At 32.1% G+C, this 16,922-nt stretch overlaps 1 protein-coding gene across 1 annotated transcript; it reads left to right on the top strand.

The window, feature by feature from the left end:
- Positions 1 to 1,915: 1,915 nt before the first annotated feature.
- Positions 1,916 to 14,045, top strand: HELRODRAFT_73178 (hypothetical protein; the record flags this gene model as incomplete). The annotated part of the gene is made up of 8 exons (XM_009013574.1): positions 1,916 to 2,041; positions 2,433 to 2,573; positions 5,360 to 5,460; positions 6,167 to 6,295; positions 7,603 to 7,704; positions 7,934 to 8,054; positions 11,383 to 11,464; positions 13,879 to 14,045. 8 exons carry the CDS (start codon positions 1,916 to 1,918, stop codon positions 14,043 to 14,045), a joined length of 969 nt encoding a protein of 322 aa, XP_009011822.1.
- Between the last annotated feature and the right edge of the window lie 2,877 nt (positions 14,046 to 16,922).

Genomic DNA, 16,922 nt, shown 5'->3' with positions numbered 1-16,922 from the left:
GTTTTCGGTGGAATGTTTTCATCAACGTTTCTAGTAAGTGAAGATAGATGCGAAGCTCAAACGACATCATTAGTTGCCTTTGCTTTGTTGCACTCGATGGCAATGAGTAAATGTTTCAACACCAGAATAATATTGCTGTGGTTTCAAAATGAATTGCGATTGAATTTGTTAAAACATTGCGAAGTACTTGAATTAAGCAATTTCTACATTTTCACGTTAAAAAAAGAATTAAAGCTAAGCTTATTTTTTAAAATTCTCTATTTATAATATTACATCGCGTAAACACGTGAATAGAAACAGCAAACTATAAACGTCAACTTAATTTGTGAACTCGGCTTCAATTGGGTATTTTGATTTCGACTTTTTGAATGAAGCAACATAACGTATGTAAATCAAAATGAAAACAGCGTGAATGTTTGAAAATAAATGAGAAATATTCCTAAAATTAAAAAAAAAACTTGGAAAAAAAATCAGTTCTTGAAAGAGATAGTGCAGCGACAAAACAAAACAATCTGTATGGGGAATCTCAACTTGTGTATTCTCCGTGCTTACTCAACTCTACAGTATCAAAACACGCGATGCTGTGTACTTCAATTTGTTTGAGAAGTGTCCATTACTTGCGAAGAATGCTTGTTTCTGTCAGCACTAATGTAGCAGACCCCTCTCTTCTTACAAACGTTTTTGAGTTTGCTGTTGAAATGTGAACAGTTTGCTGTTGTTACCTTATTTTTGTGTGACAAACATTTTAAAGATGAAAAATATTACATGTATTAAACATAATATATACAAACTTACTTATGAACAATTGTTTATGTAAAATCATACTAATTTTTAGAAAACATCTTGTCCAAATGAATAAAAGAATGACAAACTTTTTTTTCCGTTTTTCTCTTTGGTTGTAAGAATGTGCAAAACGCGAGCCGACCACAACACATGTCCGTCTTGGTGTCAACAATCAAGTCTCCACCATTTTTATGCCTTATCATTTTGATTTTCCAAACTATTTTTGGCGCCATTGTCATCATCATCATCGTCGTCTACACCATCATCATTATTTTCACCATCACTACTACCATCATCATTTCCATCACCATTATCATTTGCCCTACAACCACCACCACGCCATTAGCATCATCACCATCATCACCATCATTACCATTTTTTTCCTCCATCTCAACATCACTGTCATCAGTTCGCAGTTTCTTTAGTCAAAAAATTTTCAAATAAATAAATTTTAAAGGTCATCATCAAATTCTTTCGGTTCTTATCTTGATTTGATTGCCATGGTGAGGAGTGATAAACTATCGTGGTGATTAATGCACGGATGGAGATGATGATGGTGAAGACGACGATGACGATATGGATGATGACAACGATGACGAGCATAATCACGCAAGAGTAGATGGATTGAATGAATGAATATTCACGGATGAAAGAACAAATCTTTCCTGATGTGCAAATGATGATGAATAGATGGACGATTTAAAATAAAAAAATTCATAATGATTGACAAAAGGAAAGTGTATGGAATGAATGATGGATCGACAGATGAGAAATGAATGATGAATAGGTTGCGGTTATGACTTTCATCTGTTTTAAAACCTTCCACTTCTTATCATATTTATCATATTTTTCCATCAATATTTTCTTTTTAATAAAGAGCACAATCATTATTGCTGTAAATTAAGGAAAAATTGTTTCACCGTCACAAATATTTTATAAAATGTTGTTGCTGCATATCTGTAGGTTGACCAAAATGTCGTCCCCCAACCAAGATTTCAACAAACAAGTCAACAAAGTTTTAGTGGTTAGATACAATTATAAAATTAAGGTATTTGTACCAAATTTTTAAATAAAATTCAATAAAGTGAATATAGATAGTGTTTTAACATTTTTTTTACTGAAAAATATTCCAATGCAGAAATTGGACGATTGGGCATTCAACGTGTTTGAATTGAATTTGGTAACGAACAAGCCGATAGCATTTCGCTACGTTGCCAGAGCTCTGCTCAACAAATTTGATTTTCTCACCAAATACAAGGTATTCTTCTTTTCCTCTTTTTCGCGCCCTTTTTTTATTTATAAAAACAAAAGTTTGTTTATTTAATTTCAACTAAATAAATTGAAAAAACAAAAAATTGTACCGAATTTAATTTATATTAATAAAATAATGTGTTGACGGCCAGTTGAAGTGAGAATGTACCTTGACGATTTAAGTTTGTAACTCATGAGATTTTTATACGGGCATTTGATTATTAGAAAGTACTGTTCGACATTGACGATGTTCATATTTAACCCAGCAACCACAAACGGCCAGCAATAATTACCAACAACTACCAGCTAACTCCAATAACAGCCACTAACAACCTCCATTAACCACCAATTATCATTTACAACCACCAACAACCACAAACAACACCAACCTCATAAAGATCCAAAAAGCCTGCCTGGAAAACTTCATAGTGGCGATGGAGGAGGGCTACAGGAAGCACAACAACTCCTACCACAACGACATCCACGCGGCAGATGTCGCTCAAACTGTCAACAGCGTCATTTCGCAAACGGAGTTGAAGGTTCGTTAAATATGCAGCACATTGAAACATCAAGGCGTTCATCAATCTTGCAGATCATTTTCATTTTTGAAAGAATGTTGTTATTCGCATTGTTTCCGTCTATCTACTGATCTACTGAGTTTTAAATTTTGTGAAATTGCTATACACATGTTCTACTCTTTTTAATTTTCGCTGAATTATTGCCATTATATGCAATCAAAAAAATTTCAATACCGTTTCACATGTTAATGCATGGTGTTTTTATGTCTATGTAGATCTTATGTTATGATGAAGTTGGCCAGTTTATTAGCAGGCGATGATACAATAATGTTTCTTAGAAGGGCTTGTTAGCACTTGAACGAATGCAATACCAAAGACAGGCTCAACAATACAAATGCACGCAAACAAGCGGAACATTTTCATTGATGTTCTCGTTATTCGTTCCAAGTGTTCTTATGGATTCATCATTATATTGGTGGTTGCTGTTGTTTAGGAAGTTGCATGTAAGGTGACAGTTCATTGTTGTGATTCTCAATAATTTTGTTGTTTTTGCTGTTTTGTTGTTGTAGTCAACTCAACTTTGCGTCTGACAATATTGTTGTCAACATGACAAGTGAAGTTAAACAGCCATTGAAATTCGGTGCAGTTGTTATTTTTCTTCTGTTTCCTCCAACTTGTTTTTTCTTCACGTTGTTGTTAAAGTTTCTCCAGAGTGTTGCCATAAAAGTTTTATCGGTTCTTCGGTAATAACTAGGTTTTTAATATTTTATCTGTTGGAAAACATTTTCGTGATTTTTTCAGTTTTCAAGTTGCAAGGAACGACAGCTTGTGAGTTATGAACTACTTGCAACGATGTGAAGTCAGAGTTAGTTTAATGCTGACGTGTGAGTTGACGTCCCTTGCTTCTTGCATTATGGCGAGGACTGAAAAGAACTAAATTGTTTTATTGTTCTCCTCATAAGCTTCTCAACCGCCAGGCTCCTCGTGTTTTATTATCTGCCACGCCTCTCATTATCTGGTTCAATTCTGTCACAAGAACTGTGTGCTATTTAGGAATAAACGGCTTGGGCATGCTCCAGGCTAACAATTTAATATAAACTTACTGTCCCAACAAAAATTTAAACGTATAAAATTAATTAACAATCAAGAAAATGAGAGTTAAGAGGTCGTTTTTAAAACTTGCCACAAAATATTTCAATCGAAAAAATTTATCGGTGGAACTGTTAAGTATAGTTATAGATGTGATTACAAAACAAAATTTGAAAAAAATTATAACATTGCAAATCGTTGCCTGGCAAGTATATAAATATTTGCAGGTGAGTCTGTTAAAGTGAACATACATTGTTGTCAACGCACGCATGATCGAATGTTCTTGCTTATCAAATTTGTATAAGCGGATTTGTGGATTTGCTTTTTCATGCCACGTTGCAAAATGACTTTCAGCCTACTTTTTTGGGATTTGCTAAACCCGCGCATCTCACACGATGATCTAATCGAGTGGCTACATTTTTGGCTGAATAGTTTTATTAAAGCTCTTTATTTATTTCTTTTATTAATTTTTGATAATATTTTAACCCAAAAAATTTATTTCTTTTATTAATTTTTGATAATATTTTAACCCAAAAAATTTGCAGATTTTAATCGGGCTCTAGTTTCTTCATCATCGTCAGCATTGTACACATGGCCATTTAGCAGATTGAACCAGTCTTGTGTTGTTACATGATTTCACCTTCGTCAACATTAATTAATCATTCACTTTTTTGTCTGCCCTCACTTCTTTGCTGTTTTTATTATTGTCTCCGTCATCACAATGACTTCCATTATTTTGATTGCCATCATCGTTAAGTTTGTTATCATTGCTATCATTGTTATCACCGGCGTGTTGAGCACTTCTACAAACATCTTAAAATCATGATGAATTTGAAATGTCACATCAGATCCAAATCACACAACTAAATAATTGTAATAACACAGCCGAGCGTTGTCAATCAATTTTGTTGGTTTTTAAATTTGAACTACGCTAGTTGTCAGCCTGGATAATAAAAATTCATCCACCCCTACGGCCTCCATATGAGTTATTTCCAAAAACATTTAAAGTTTTGGTACTATGATTTGTTTTGTGCATCTAAGATTTAATTATTACCAGTGTTACTTTTGTAACCATCGTCATATCCACCGTTCTTGTAGTCATTTTTATTTTTGTACACTAAATTATGTGACAAATCATTCACAAACATTTCAATACAACTAACAAATAACATTTGTAAAATTTTCAACGTCTTCTGTTTTTTAAGACATTAAACGCCCAACTAAAGTTTGTCACGCTTCGGCAAAGGATATTAAAAGCGAGGTAAAAAATTGTTGACTACGACTGATTGACGATCACTCCAATTGCATCATGTAACTAAGAGGATTATTCCATCTCAGTACTTTCGAAATTTAAATCTTCTCCAATTTGGGAAGAGAAGATTTTCCGTATCAGCTGTCCAAATTTGGAATGGTTTGCCTGTTGGATTTAAAATATTTGACACTGCTAGTAACAACAACTTCAAAAGTGTACACAATTGCCGCCATTAAATAAAATGAAGAGAGCACCTGCTGGATAAACGCCGTTCAGCTCGACAATCAAATATATAAATAATATTTTTGCATTCCTAACCTGTTTTGTGATTTTGTGTTTTTCATATTTTGCCTGCAATTTCAATTTGATGTGTACTTTCACTACAAACACACTTCTGCCAGTATTTATTCCGCTTCGCATCTGCATTTTAGACACCATTTTATTCAACACATAATTCAAAAACCAGGCCTGTCTGACGGACTCAGAAATATTCGCCACGTTATTTGCCGCAATCATCCACGACTACGAACACACGGGCACAACCAACTCCTACCACGTCAACACCGAGTTAGTCACTATTTGCTGCCTCTGTAGTCTATACCAACTCATTATTAATGGAAAGTTGATTGAATGGATGAACGAAAAACAAAAAGTTGATTAAAAATTTACATGATAAAAAATGTATTAGCAGACGAGAAAATGATTGAATAAATGACAAATGCAAATTTATGATTGGGCGCATGGAAGGAATATCAAAAGTATAATGCATCGCCGAAAGAATATTCGCCTGAAACGTGAGCAAACATTGCGAAACAGAATTATTATCTGTAAATGAATGAAAAACAAATGAATATTTACATAACGTTGATTCATTCGTCGTCGTTCATTCATTCACTTTTCAACCTTCCCTCATTCGTCAGTTGCTCACCAACTTAACGGTCGTTCATTCTTTATTCATTTTGTGCGTTACCAAATTGTTGAAATTTTTATTTTGGAAATGAACGCAACGTGTCTAACTAAGCAACAATACGAAACTTCAACGCATGTGTTTAAATCAGTCGCCATTGTATCATTAGATCGGCGTTAAAATTGAAGAAATTTTCAAATACAAGCAAATATTTATCATGATTTAATTTAATTTTTTGCAATTACCTGACTCACAACACAATCCAACACCTCACAACATTTTACAATACTTCACAACACCTCACACCACACCACACCACATCAAATGACACGACACCATAGAACACAACAGAACAAAACATGGCAGGTCAGACCTGGCTCTCCTGTATAACGACAGAGCTGTCCTCGAAAACTTTCACGTCAGCCAGGTCTTCAGGAAGATGAAGGAGAACAAAACCATCAACGTCGTTGCCAACATGGATAAGAATGAATTCAGGTGTGTGGTTGGTGTGGTTGGTTTCGGAGCGTTTGCGGTTAGTGTTGGAGCGTTTGTGGTTGGTGTTAGAGCGTTGGTGGTTGGTTTCGGAGCGTTTGCTGTTGTGAGTCTATGGACATTATGTAGCTATGTTGTCAGGGAATGTGTCATAAACGAATGCAACGAATTGATTGGTGGATTGATAGATAGATGGATGGATATTGATAAAGGGATGGATGGATGTAGTATATTGGTAATGATTTGATGATATGATTTTTAAATAATTAGACTTTAAATAAGATACTAAACTTTTTATGATGAAATTTTTAAAAAGCTTTCAAACTTATTAAACCTTAATAATAATAATTATAATTGTAATAATGATAGATTAAAACAACAACAAAAACATTTCGGTTTGTGATTGGTTTAAAAATTGTTACACAAAAAATATATTATATATAAATTACTATAGTCATCACGGCATCAACGTCACTCAGTGTCACCATGAATGACGTCATTGTCATTATTATTTCCGCCAGCAACCGATTGCGCCGAACGATAAATATAAATATTTATTTTTTTTGGCAAATAAAAATAAAATAAATAATCTTAAATTAGCCAAAATTATTCCAATTTGGTTATAATGGAGAGAATGTTTACGAGTTATGAAATAGTGTTTGAGTGTAATGGTTTAAAAGTCATTTATTGAATTCACTTCTCGCATGCATCATTTACTTATTTTCAATATTTAACGTGAGTTAAAGCGACAATTGCATCGCGATAGTTATGTAATAAGTGAATATTTTAAATAAAGTGAACAAATATAATATAAATGGTGTAAAGTGAGTATATATATCACAATACATATTAAATATAGAAATATAGATATATATTAGCAATGTAAATTTGATTGTGTTAACTAAAATCACGACGAAAGATTATGATTTCATCACTGCTGTTGTCAACGCCTCGTCACAACTTCATCGCAGTCGTCACGGTCGTATGGCGCAACAAAACTGCAGCGTATAGTGTGGTATCTGGTATGGTATTGTGTAGCAGTGAAGGAAAGATATGCGAGAGATCTCCAGGCTTTGCTGATCTTTATCGAATGCTGTCAAGAAGATCAGAAACTAAATTTATCAACTCTATCATATCTACAGCCGCGGACACAAAACTATCATCGCCATCGTCACCACCACGATCAACATCCTCATCGTTTACGTCACCATCATCATCACCACCATCGTCACTTTTTTCATCATCATCACTTTTTCATCATCATCATCATCACTTTTTTCATCATCATCTTCATCCTCACTTCATCGCAGTGAGTTCCGCATAAACGTTATAGAGATCGTCCTGGCAACTGACATGTCCAACCACTTCTCCCTCCTCAAGAACTTGCAAGCGGCCATGACGCAACCTGATTCGTTAGCAACTCTCACCGCAGAAGATACTTTCTAAAAAATAATTTTCAATATATTAAAATTTAATTTTCACTTGGGAAATTTTAAACTTTTCTAATAGCAAAAACTGTTCCTCAAAAGATTCAATTAACAACTTTCAATGGTGCACTTTTGTGATTTATTTTGTACAGTAAATAAAAAAAAGCAAAACATAGAGAATGATAATAATTAGTTGATTGTTCGACAACAACAGACTGACGATGCTGCAGTACTTGTGTGCGTTGGTTCACTTCGCAGACATCAGTCATCCCTCGAAGCCCTGGGAGATACACACGCAGTGGACCACCAGACTTTTTGACGAATTTTTTGTACAGGTATTTTTTTTGGTTATTTCAATTCTTGGTTTTTTCAAATTCCTGGTAACTTCAGTGATCATTATTATTTGTTTCGAATCTACTGAATCGTTTTGTTTACAACACCGCATCAATTTGGTTTCACATTTTATTTTAACACAACTCCAGCCAAACCAACTCAAGTCTAGATCACTCTGTTTTTGTTCTTTCAATATGATTATTATACCGAATTTGCTTTTATTTGCACTTGTTTAAAAACTCTCTCATCATTTTCTTTCATTGACATTTCCACACGCATGCGATGTTAAGAGTGAGTCTCAAGGTTTAGCTTTTTGCAAAGTTCATTGAAAAGCGCTGTTGCTTTTTATTACAATGATGCTTTCAAAATTGAATTGTTTAATGGAATAAATAGAATAATGAAGAAAAAACAATTAATGACAAAAACAAACTTGATGTTTTTCATTCGATAGTTTCACACATTTTTTATTATCAGTTATTTCAACCTGAAACACATTTCACTTATGTTGCAAGCAGAATCTTTAAGAACCATTTTATAGTGCTGTAAAAATGTAATATGTTATTGGCATTGAAAAAGGTCGGTGGTTGATGTATTTCGCACGATTGTGACATCCCAATAGAGGATATCGAAGGTTTTTGTTATAAGAACATTCATGTAAGTCGATGTGTCGCAAGTTTTGTTTTATTGCCTTGCATGAAAAGGACTTTTGCGAATTGCAGTTTAATGTTTGCCTTCACTGCTGAATCTCAATGTTTCTCTCTATGACTTTTGTTTATATTCTCTGTTTTTTATGGTTGTGTATATATTTATGGTTGAGTTTGTTTACATTCATATTGCTACAATGTTTAAATTTAGAAAATAGATTATACACTGGTGTCTTTGTTTGTGTCTTAGCTCACGACTCCATTCACGTCTGGGTTAAATTAAATTTTTTCTTTTTCTTAAAACGATAGGTGTTGATGTGTTTGTGAATTGTTGATGCTTTCGTGGTTTTATTTTAATTGATAAATTGTAATAAATTATAATTTTAAATTATAATTAAATTAAATTTATTTTTTAATACAAAAATTTTATAAACATCAAATTAATTTTCAGCATTAATTTTTGAAATGCTCTTCATTCTATTTCGTCACGTTTGAACCGTATTTATGCCAAGATAAACTGTTCTAAAAATTCTCGCGGTTATAAATTCTATAGGTGTGCAGCATGCATCCTCTAGATGACATTTTAAATGTAATGCTGATTCAGTCCATGAATTTATTACCAGAGCTTCATTGTGTTGTGGTTTACGTGTGGTTAACGTGTGCAGACTGAAATATTTTTACACTAGAATAAATCGTGAAAATTGAAGAAACACCAGCATACCATTTATAAACCGTTCCAAAAAAGTGTTGTACGCATGAACGCCTGCGAATCAGCCACGCGTGTGACGCTGCATAAATGTTTATGTCATCATCGTTACTGTCATTACTGTTGTTATTGTTGTTCTTTATGTTACGTAAATTTTTGTTCATGTCATCATCGTTAATGTCATTAGTGCAGTTGTTGTTGTTGCTTATGTTATACAAATTTATGTGTCGTTATTCTTATTCTAATTAGCGTTGTTTATATATAAATCGTTTATGTCACCATAATTATTTTATTACTCTGCTCGGTGTTGTGGTTTACACTTCCATATAAGAAGAATAAAATAATTTTGTGATTATTTAAAGTGTCGTTTGCGATTTTGTCTGCAGATGTGTACGGTGTTTTTGTTATTTATTTTTTTCATCTTCGTTTTGTGATTAACCCATTTTTCGATTCATTAAAATACATTTAAAATTATATTCGATTTGAATGGCCTTGATCAAAACATTTTCCATCATTCAACATTACAACTGAGCCAACGTACTAATCACTAAATGGAAAACTGTTGAGGGGCAAGTGAATAAAAAAAGTTGATTTCTCCCACGCAGCTGACCGGGCGGGTTGTTATATTTTATGACCAAAGTAATCACAATGAAACCTCCGCCCAATGGTCCCCACGATTCATTATCTCATTGATTGCATGCATTATTTATTGAACATTTTGAAGAACAAACGAGTAACGGTTTCAAAGTAGTGTGCGTGTGTGTGCGTGTGTTGTATGTGTCAGTGCGTATTGAGTGTGTGCGTGTGTGTCTGTGTGTGCGGTGTTATCATTTTCAATTAAATAAACAAACAACGCTCTTAAGTTGCTGTGGAATGTTTATTTGTGAGATTTAATTTAAGATGAAAAAGTTAATGAAAATAATAATAGTTTGTAATTTTTTCTGAAAAAAATATTACCGTAGGATTTGTAATGCAAAAGATTAACCATTACATGCAGTGCAGAGAACTTAGATATAATTTATTCTACAGTTATTTTTAAAACATTTCACTTGAAGCGCCTGTTACCACGATTCACCTCATCGCATTGAACATTTTTAATTTTCTTCCTTCTGAAAATATTTCTTCTTGCGGCTAAATTGTTTCCCCAACCATGATGTATTTTGAAGTCGAATGCAAATTATTTTCAAACCAAATTAAGTAGGAAATCATACCCCAAGGCAATTTTTTAAATTATGCAAAAATTCTATTTTAAAATTGACAAAAATAGATGTTAAGCAAACAAAACGAAAAAAAGGGGTTTTGAATTGTTTGTGACTCAGTATATATAAATCAAAATTCCATTAAAAAAATTTTTTTATAATTTTTTTGACATTTAAAAAGTTGTAATAATTAAACTTAAGATTTTTTTGTGTTGATAGAAGATAAATATGTAGTTATTTTAAATACAAAAAAGCCAATCTGCTTCGTATTCTTTGGACAAATATGGAAAAGAGCGCTGAACTCACTAATGGAAAAGTTCTTGGGAAAGCTAATGCATGCCAACATATGAGTGAGGTTCACGTTGTCATTCGTCGTTCATTGAGTCACGTGTTTTCCACCACAATCCTTTCACATTTGCATTAGCTGGCTTGCTCCCTCACACTGCCTTCTACATGTCTGATTTCATTATACATACAAATATAAACCTGACATACGATCATTTATTTTCATTGCTACAAAACAGACGAATGCTATGAAAGTTTCATAAGAGATAGAAGTTCTTCAAATTTTTTCTTCTTACTAACTTGATAATTTTTTCCGTCGTTGTCATTTGTTGCCAGCATCAAAATAAACATTATTAACAAAAACACAAACAACGCTACAAACTACTCAACGACAAAACAACATCAACAACATTGCGAAAACACAAACATCACAATAACAAAACAACTGCAAGCAGCAACAAACAATACAAACAACAACAACAACGACAATATACAGGGAGACCGTGAGAAGCAGATGAAGATACCTGTCTCACCTCTCTGCGATCGCAACAACACCATGCTACCTGCATCACAGATTGGTCAATTGATTTATTTCTTCTCACATATAGGTACATTCACACACACACATAAACAAGAAAGCAAACATAGCACATAAGAACAAACATACATACACACATACACGTAAGTACTACACATGTTATAAATAAGATTTGATCTTTATTAACGCGTTCTACTATAATTATTTTAGATAATTATCTATCAGATTTTTTCAACATAGGTTAATGTTATTAAATTAGTATATGTATATATAAATATATATTTATTTATATATTATATATAATATTTAATATAATAAAATAAACATACACATGTTGCCGTATATATATTCAATGCATGCGTTCTGCGTATAATGTCTGTTGATTGTTTGTTTAATGGATTGTTCCAACTATTTCCCGATTAAAATGTTGAATGAACAAAAAATATATCTACTTACTTGGGACAACACACTCTTCCTTTGCAGAATTTAATGCGTGCATTTCGTTACTTCAGATTTTCAGTGCAACGGTATTCCAGATGAGGTTTGGTTCTTTCCAGCGTTCCAGTGTTTCAGTTCTAAACCTTTCACTGAGTTGTTTGTTTTTTAAACTTCTTACTGATTCTCTTCGAAATACTTAACTGCTTACAAATCGTTCTTTACATAGTTACATTAAGTTTTATAAAGACTGTTACTTAACAGTGTGTTTTTATTTAGCGCTCTGTTGTGCATTGTTGTTGTTAAGTTACAAGATTGCGACAAAATTTGGATTGAGAAACTTCGTTTTAGTTATATGTGAATTTTTTACAAAAGGGGGGTTTGTTGACATTTGTAAAATTATACTTCAAAATTAAACGAATGACACGCTTTTTACAAATAAATTTAAAGGATGCTCTTGAGAGATAACTTGAACGCGATTAAGTTGGATCAATTTCGTACACTCGGCAAACATGACGATATTAGAGACAACACTGCTCGTTAACAAACCAGAAATTATAACAACCGATGGCGATAATAATTATTGTACGTTAATCTAGAGAACAGTTTGAACAACTATCTTACTGAAAAGCAAGAACAGAATTCCAATAAAGACATTGAATCTCTGGAGCAACATAAATAGACAACTTTTATTACAATTGTTATACTAAAAATATTTTCCCAGTGATAAAACACTTTTGTCAAAGTCATTGTTCGAATCTAAGGAACGACTTGAAATTTTTCAGGAAAAAATTTTACCACGTCAGCAAAGTAACAAAGTGTGGGCATGGGTGTTACTGAACATTTGAAAATAATTAATGTTAATTCAGTTTCCTGCTACCCCAAGTTAAAAAAACGATGCCAGACACGGACACAGACGCCTAGCCATCCACTTCATTGAGCCCCTTGGGCAGTCTTTGAACTTCGGAAAGGCAGTGTATTTGAACATCGCTCAAAAAACAGCATCTTGTTTTTAACACCAGGACTCTTCTTCCAGCCAGGTTTCGCCGTTCTTGTAACAGCGATAACTTTTTTAAAATTTGAGCATCTCTCGCCTGTTGTTTGTAAAGTTACTAGTATTGTTTCAGTTTACGAAAGACTAATTAGATTGAATTAGTAACTACAAGTCCGCGGAATACAATTTATTGTAGAATTGAACGTATTCATGCGATGATTTGGTTTATTTACAGTTTAATAAGAAAAAGCTTTTGCATTTGAACGGCTAGAGTAACGTAAGAAAGTTAAACGCGTTACTATTTGTTATATTAGTTTATTGAAAATAAATTTTTTTTTAATTTTTTAAACTTTACTGCAGTTACTTTACATTACTGTCAAACATTAAGACTGTAGTGTTGAAAGATTTTGAAGTTAAAGTTTGTAGGAGTGATGCTATCAATTTTTTTAAATGATTGGGAAATATATTGTTATATCATTAAACAAAACCAAACCAACATTTAATAAAAAATGAAAAACATCTGAGATGAGATTAAAACACAAAAATCTTAAAAACGCAATTGCGTGTCTGGTTGCAATGGTTCAGGTTTCGTTCGTGTTTCTTCGGTGCCTCTTTATCATTCTATTTTTTTCACAACCGGATATAATACATTTTTAAATTCTTCACGTTTCCGACCAACAAAATATTTCGTTGTTTAACTTGTACCTGGTTAATCTGGCATAGATTTATAGAATTTTGTCGAACGCATTAGCGAAATGTTCTACTTGCAATGGGCGGTGAATAATGTGCAATCTACATTAATGCCATTTATTGCAGACGTCGAGTTAGCACAGCACAATTTATAGTTGCGTATTAAATACATTTGTTTACTATTATTTCAGTTGTTCATTTTCTATGGAATGATTTTCCCATTTATACGAGTCTATGGTAAGTTTTCTTAAAGTTTTTTCAGAAAAATATTGAAAATAGATTTATCGCTTGTGATTTTGAAATAAAATTTTTTTCCCTGACCTATGGACGTGCAGGTTTTTTGGACTACATCGTGATACCGACAGTGAATCTTATATTTGACGTCATTCCCATCGCAGTCAAAACCAGACTCGATAAAATGCCCGAGAATAATCTACAAATGAGTTCCTGGAAGATTGAAATGAGTATGTTGTTGTTGATGGGCGTTGTTGTGTGCTGTTAGATGTTGCTTGGCGTTGTTAGGTGTTTTTGTGTGTTGTTGTGTATTGGAGGTATGTTGTCGTCTAATATCACGTCGTTGTCTTTGGATTTACGTTATTGCATTCTTGTTGTTTTCAAGTTGAATGAATCAGTAATTATTTAATGGATGTTGATAAAATAAAATTTGCACTATGTATATATTATTCGTTTTGTTAAAAACTTTAATGCGACTTCAAATTTTGAATTTTTTAAATATTTTTGTGTTAAACTTTAATATGCGGAACACCTTTACAAATTTGTTGTAAAAAAGTCGATGCTGAAAATTTTTAGTGCCCAAATGATTAATCTTTCAACGAAGTTTGTCAGTGCAATTGTTTTTTAAGCAAAATATTTGTGTAACTTCACGATCAAATCATTTTAAAATTTTCTGTGAGATAGCATTATTTCATATTCAAAAATGAGGCCTAAAACTTCAAATTGTAATGAAATCATTAATTATTCAAGTCAAATTTTAATAAAATTTATATAAAAACATGAATTTAGCACCTAACTTAACAGCGAAATTTTTATTTCGTTTATAACAAGAAGACTCATTAAATTTGTATAACGTTTAATTTTAAATTTTTCAATTTCCTCATTTTCAAATTTAAAGTTATTTCATATTTTGATAAGTTCAGTTAACTTATGGCTTGGTTATTATTTGTTAACAATAATTTGAATTCATCGTTTCAAATATGTAAATTTTTTTTCACACAACCATTTAAAGACGCACATTGCAGACACAGTTAGGCATGAATAACTTGAATTTCTACATTACAAGCCACCCGGCAGGCCACAAATGTTTATTTATTGAGTCAATTTAACTGACAAACCAACGAAAAGTTCTTCTTTCACAATATGAGCAAATATTTTTCTATTTATGCAAATGCTTATTTCAAGACAGAAATATTTTTCTGTGTGTGATGATGAATGAATGAATTTATTTTACCATTTTGTTTATTACCACATTTATTTTTATTTTTTTAGCACGGTTGACGGAGAAAGGTATTTTTGTTTTTCCTTCTTCTCATATATTCACTTAATTAAAATTTATTACTAAATATTTGCTTGCGTTTGTATATTCAAACAGCAATAACCAAAAAGAGTGAATAGATATATTAGCACGACAATTAATATCACCCCCATCATCATCACTATCATCATTTTAATCATCATCATCACCTGAAAAACATATCGTCATCATAATTTCGCGGTTTCTTTTAAAACACTCTCCTAAGTCGTCATATTTCTCTAGTGTTCCATCCTCTTTCAAATCAAAACATAGGCTTTTTTATGAGAGATATAAAATGTTTCGAAAAGTTGAAAGCATAGTGATGATATGATATGATAAGATATGATAAAATTTGATGAGATCAATAACAATGACGTTTGACGGAATGTTTCAGAGGCCACAAAAACCATGAAGACAGGAATTTTGTACCTAACATCAATCAATAGATCCAAGTGGGTTGAAGAGGTTGGTTGGCCGGTTGGCTGGTTGGTTGGTAGGCTGGTTTTTGGTTGGTTAGCTGGTTGGTTGTCTAGCTTGTTGGCTGATTGATTAGCTGGTTTGTTGACTGGATGTTAGATTATTTGTCCAACTTATTTTCTAATTTGTTGGCTGGTTAGTTCAAGTAATTGGTTAGTTGGTTTGTTCACTTATTAATTGATCGGTGAGCCAACTGTCTGTCTTCCTTTCTAACTAGTAGTTGTTTGTTATTTTTAAACAAATTAAATGCGTAATTACTTTTAAATTAGCAAATAAATTATTTTGATGACGACAGAGCGGCAGGCAAGAAATCACGAAAAAAGTCAAATAAATACTTCAACCTACAACTCACTTTCACTTGGGAATCCTCTATCATAGCCATATATAATTAATTAATTCATATTTGTTTGGTGTTTTTTAATTCTTTATTAGTATGTTTATAATCATTAACATTCAAATACATATATATATATATATATATATATATATATATATATATATTTATATTTATATATATACAGTATTGTAGGAATTCTACGGAATTGTTGGCATTTATCAATTTAAAGTTTGTTTTTTCAATTTTCAATAAATTGAACAATTTCTAGAAAATCCTTTCCAAAAATTCAGTAGAATTCATTTAATACTGTATATATATACATGTTTTTTTCATTATATACATAAATAACAATGTTACTTATCGTTTAATCACTTTTGTTTACAAAGACATAGAACTTACTTGAATAAGTCAGTAAATTGGAATTTATTTTGCTCGCTCAATGATATAATTTGTCAACTGTTAAATTTTATCATTCCCACAAAAAACCATCTAACACTTGACTTCAATTAGTCAATTTGTCATATCATCAACTCCATTGTTACTTATTCAATCTTTGAACTATTTTGTTCATATAATTATTCACACACACGCACACACACTACACACGCACACACACACACACGCATGCACACATCACACGCACACAACACACACACACACATACATACATTTTCCCCACTTGAGTATATTTCAATATTTATCCCTCCATAATTGGTTTATCGTTCTTTACATTTAGAATAAAATAATAATTTAACAAAGGAATAATCAGATAATAAAAATGACATTCGATCTCAATTTTCAACTCAATATTTTCACGATTCATTTTGACGTCATAAGTAATTTTATATCCATAGCATTGTCGGAATATTTTCATTATTTTAAAATAAATATAAACGTTCATCCAGACTGAAATATTTATTGAATGAAAATGTACTTAATGAATATACTGTGAAATAATTTTTATATTTTATTGAATGTAAATTAAATTTATCTGGTAATAAATAAGTTACGACAATCTTAGTTTCAAATATAAA

The sequence above is a fragment of the Helobdella robusta genome (assembly GCF_000326865.2).
Source record: "Helobdella robusta unplaced genomic scaffold HELROscaffold_12, whole genome shotgun sequence".
In the NCBI taxonomy this organism is placed as follows: domain Eukaryota; kingdom Metazoa; phylum Annelida; class Clitellata; order Rhynchobdellida; family Glossiphoniidae; genus Helobdella; species Helobdella robusta.
The sequence above is the reverse complement of the archived record's forward strand: the minus strand, read 5'-3'. Positions and strand labels throughout refer to the sequence as shown.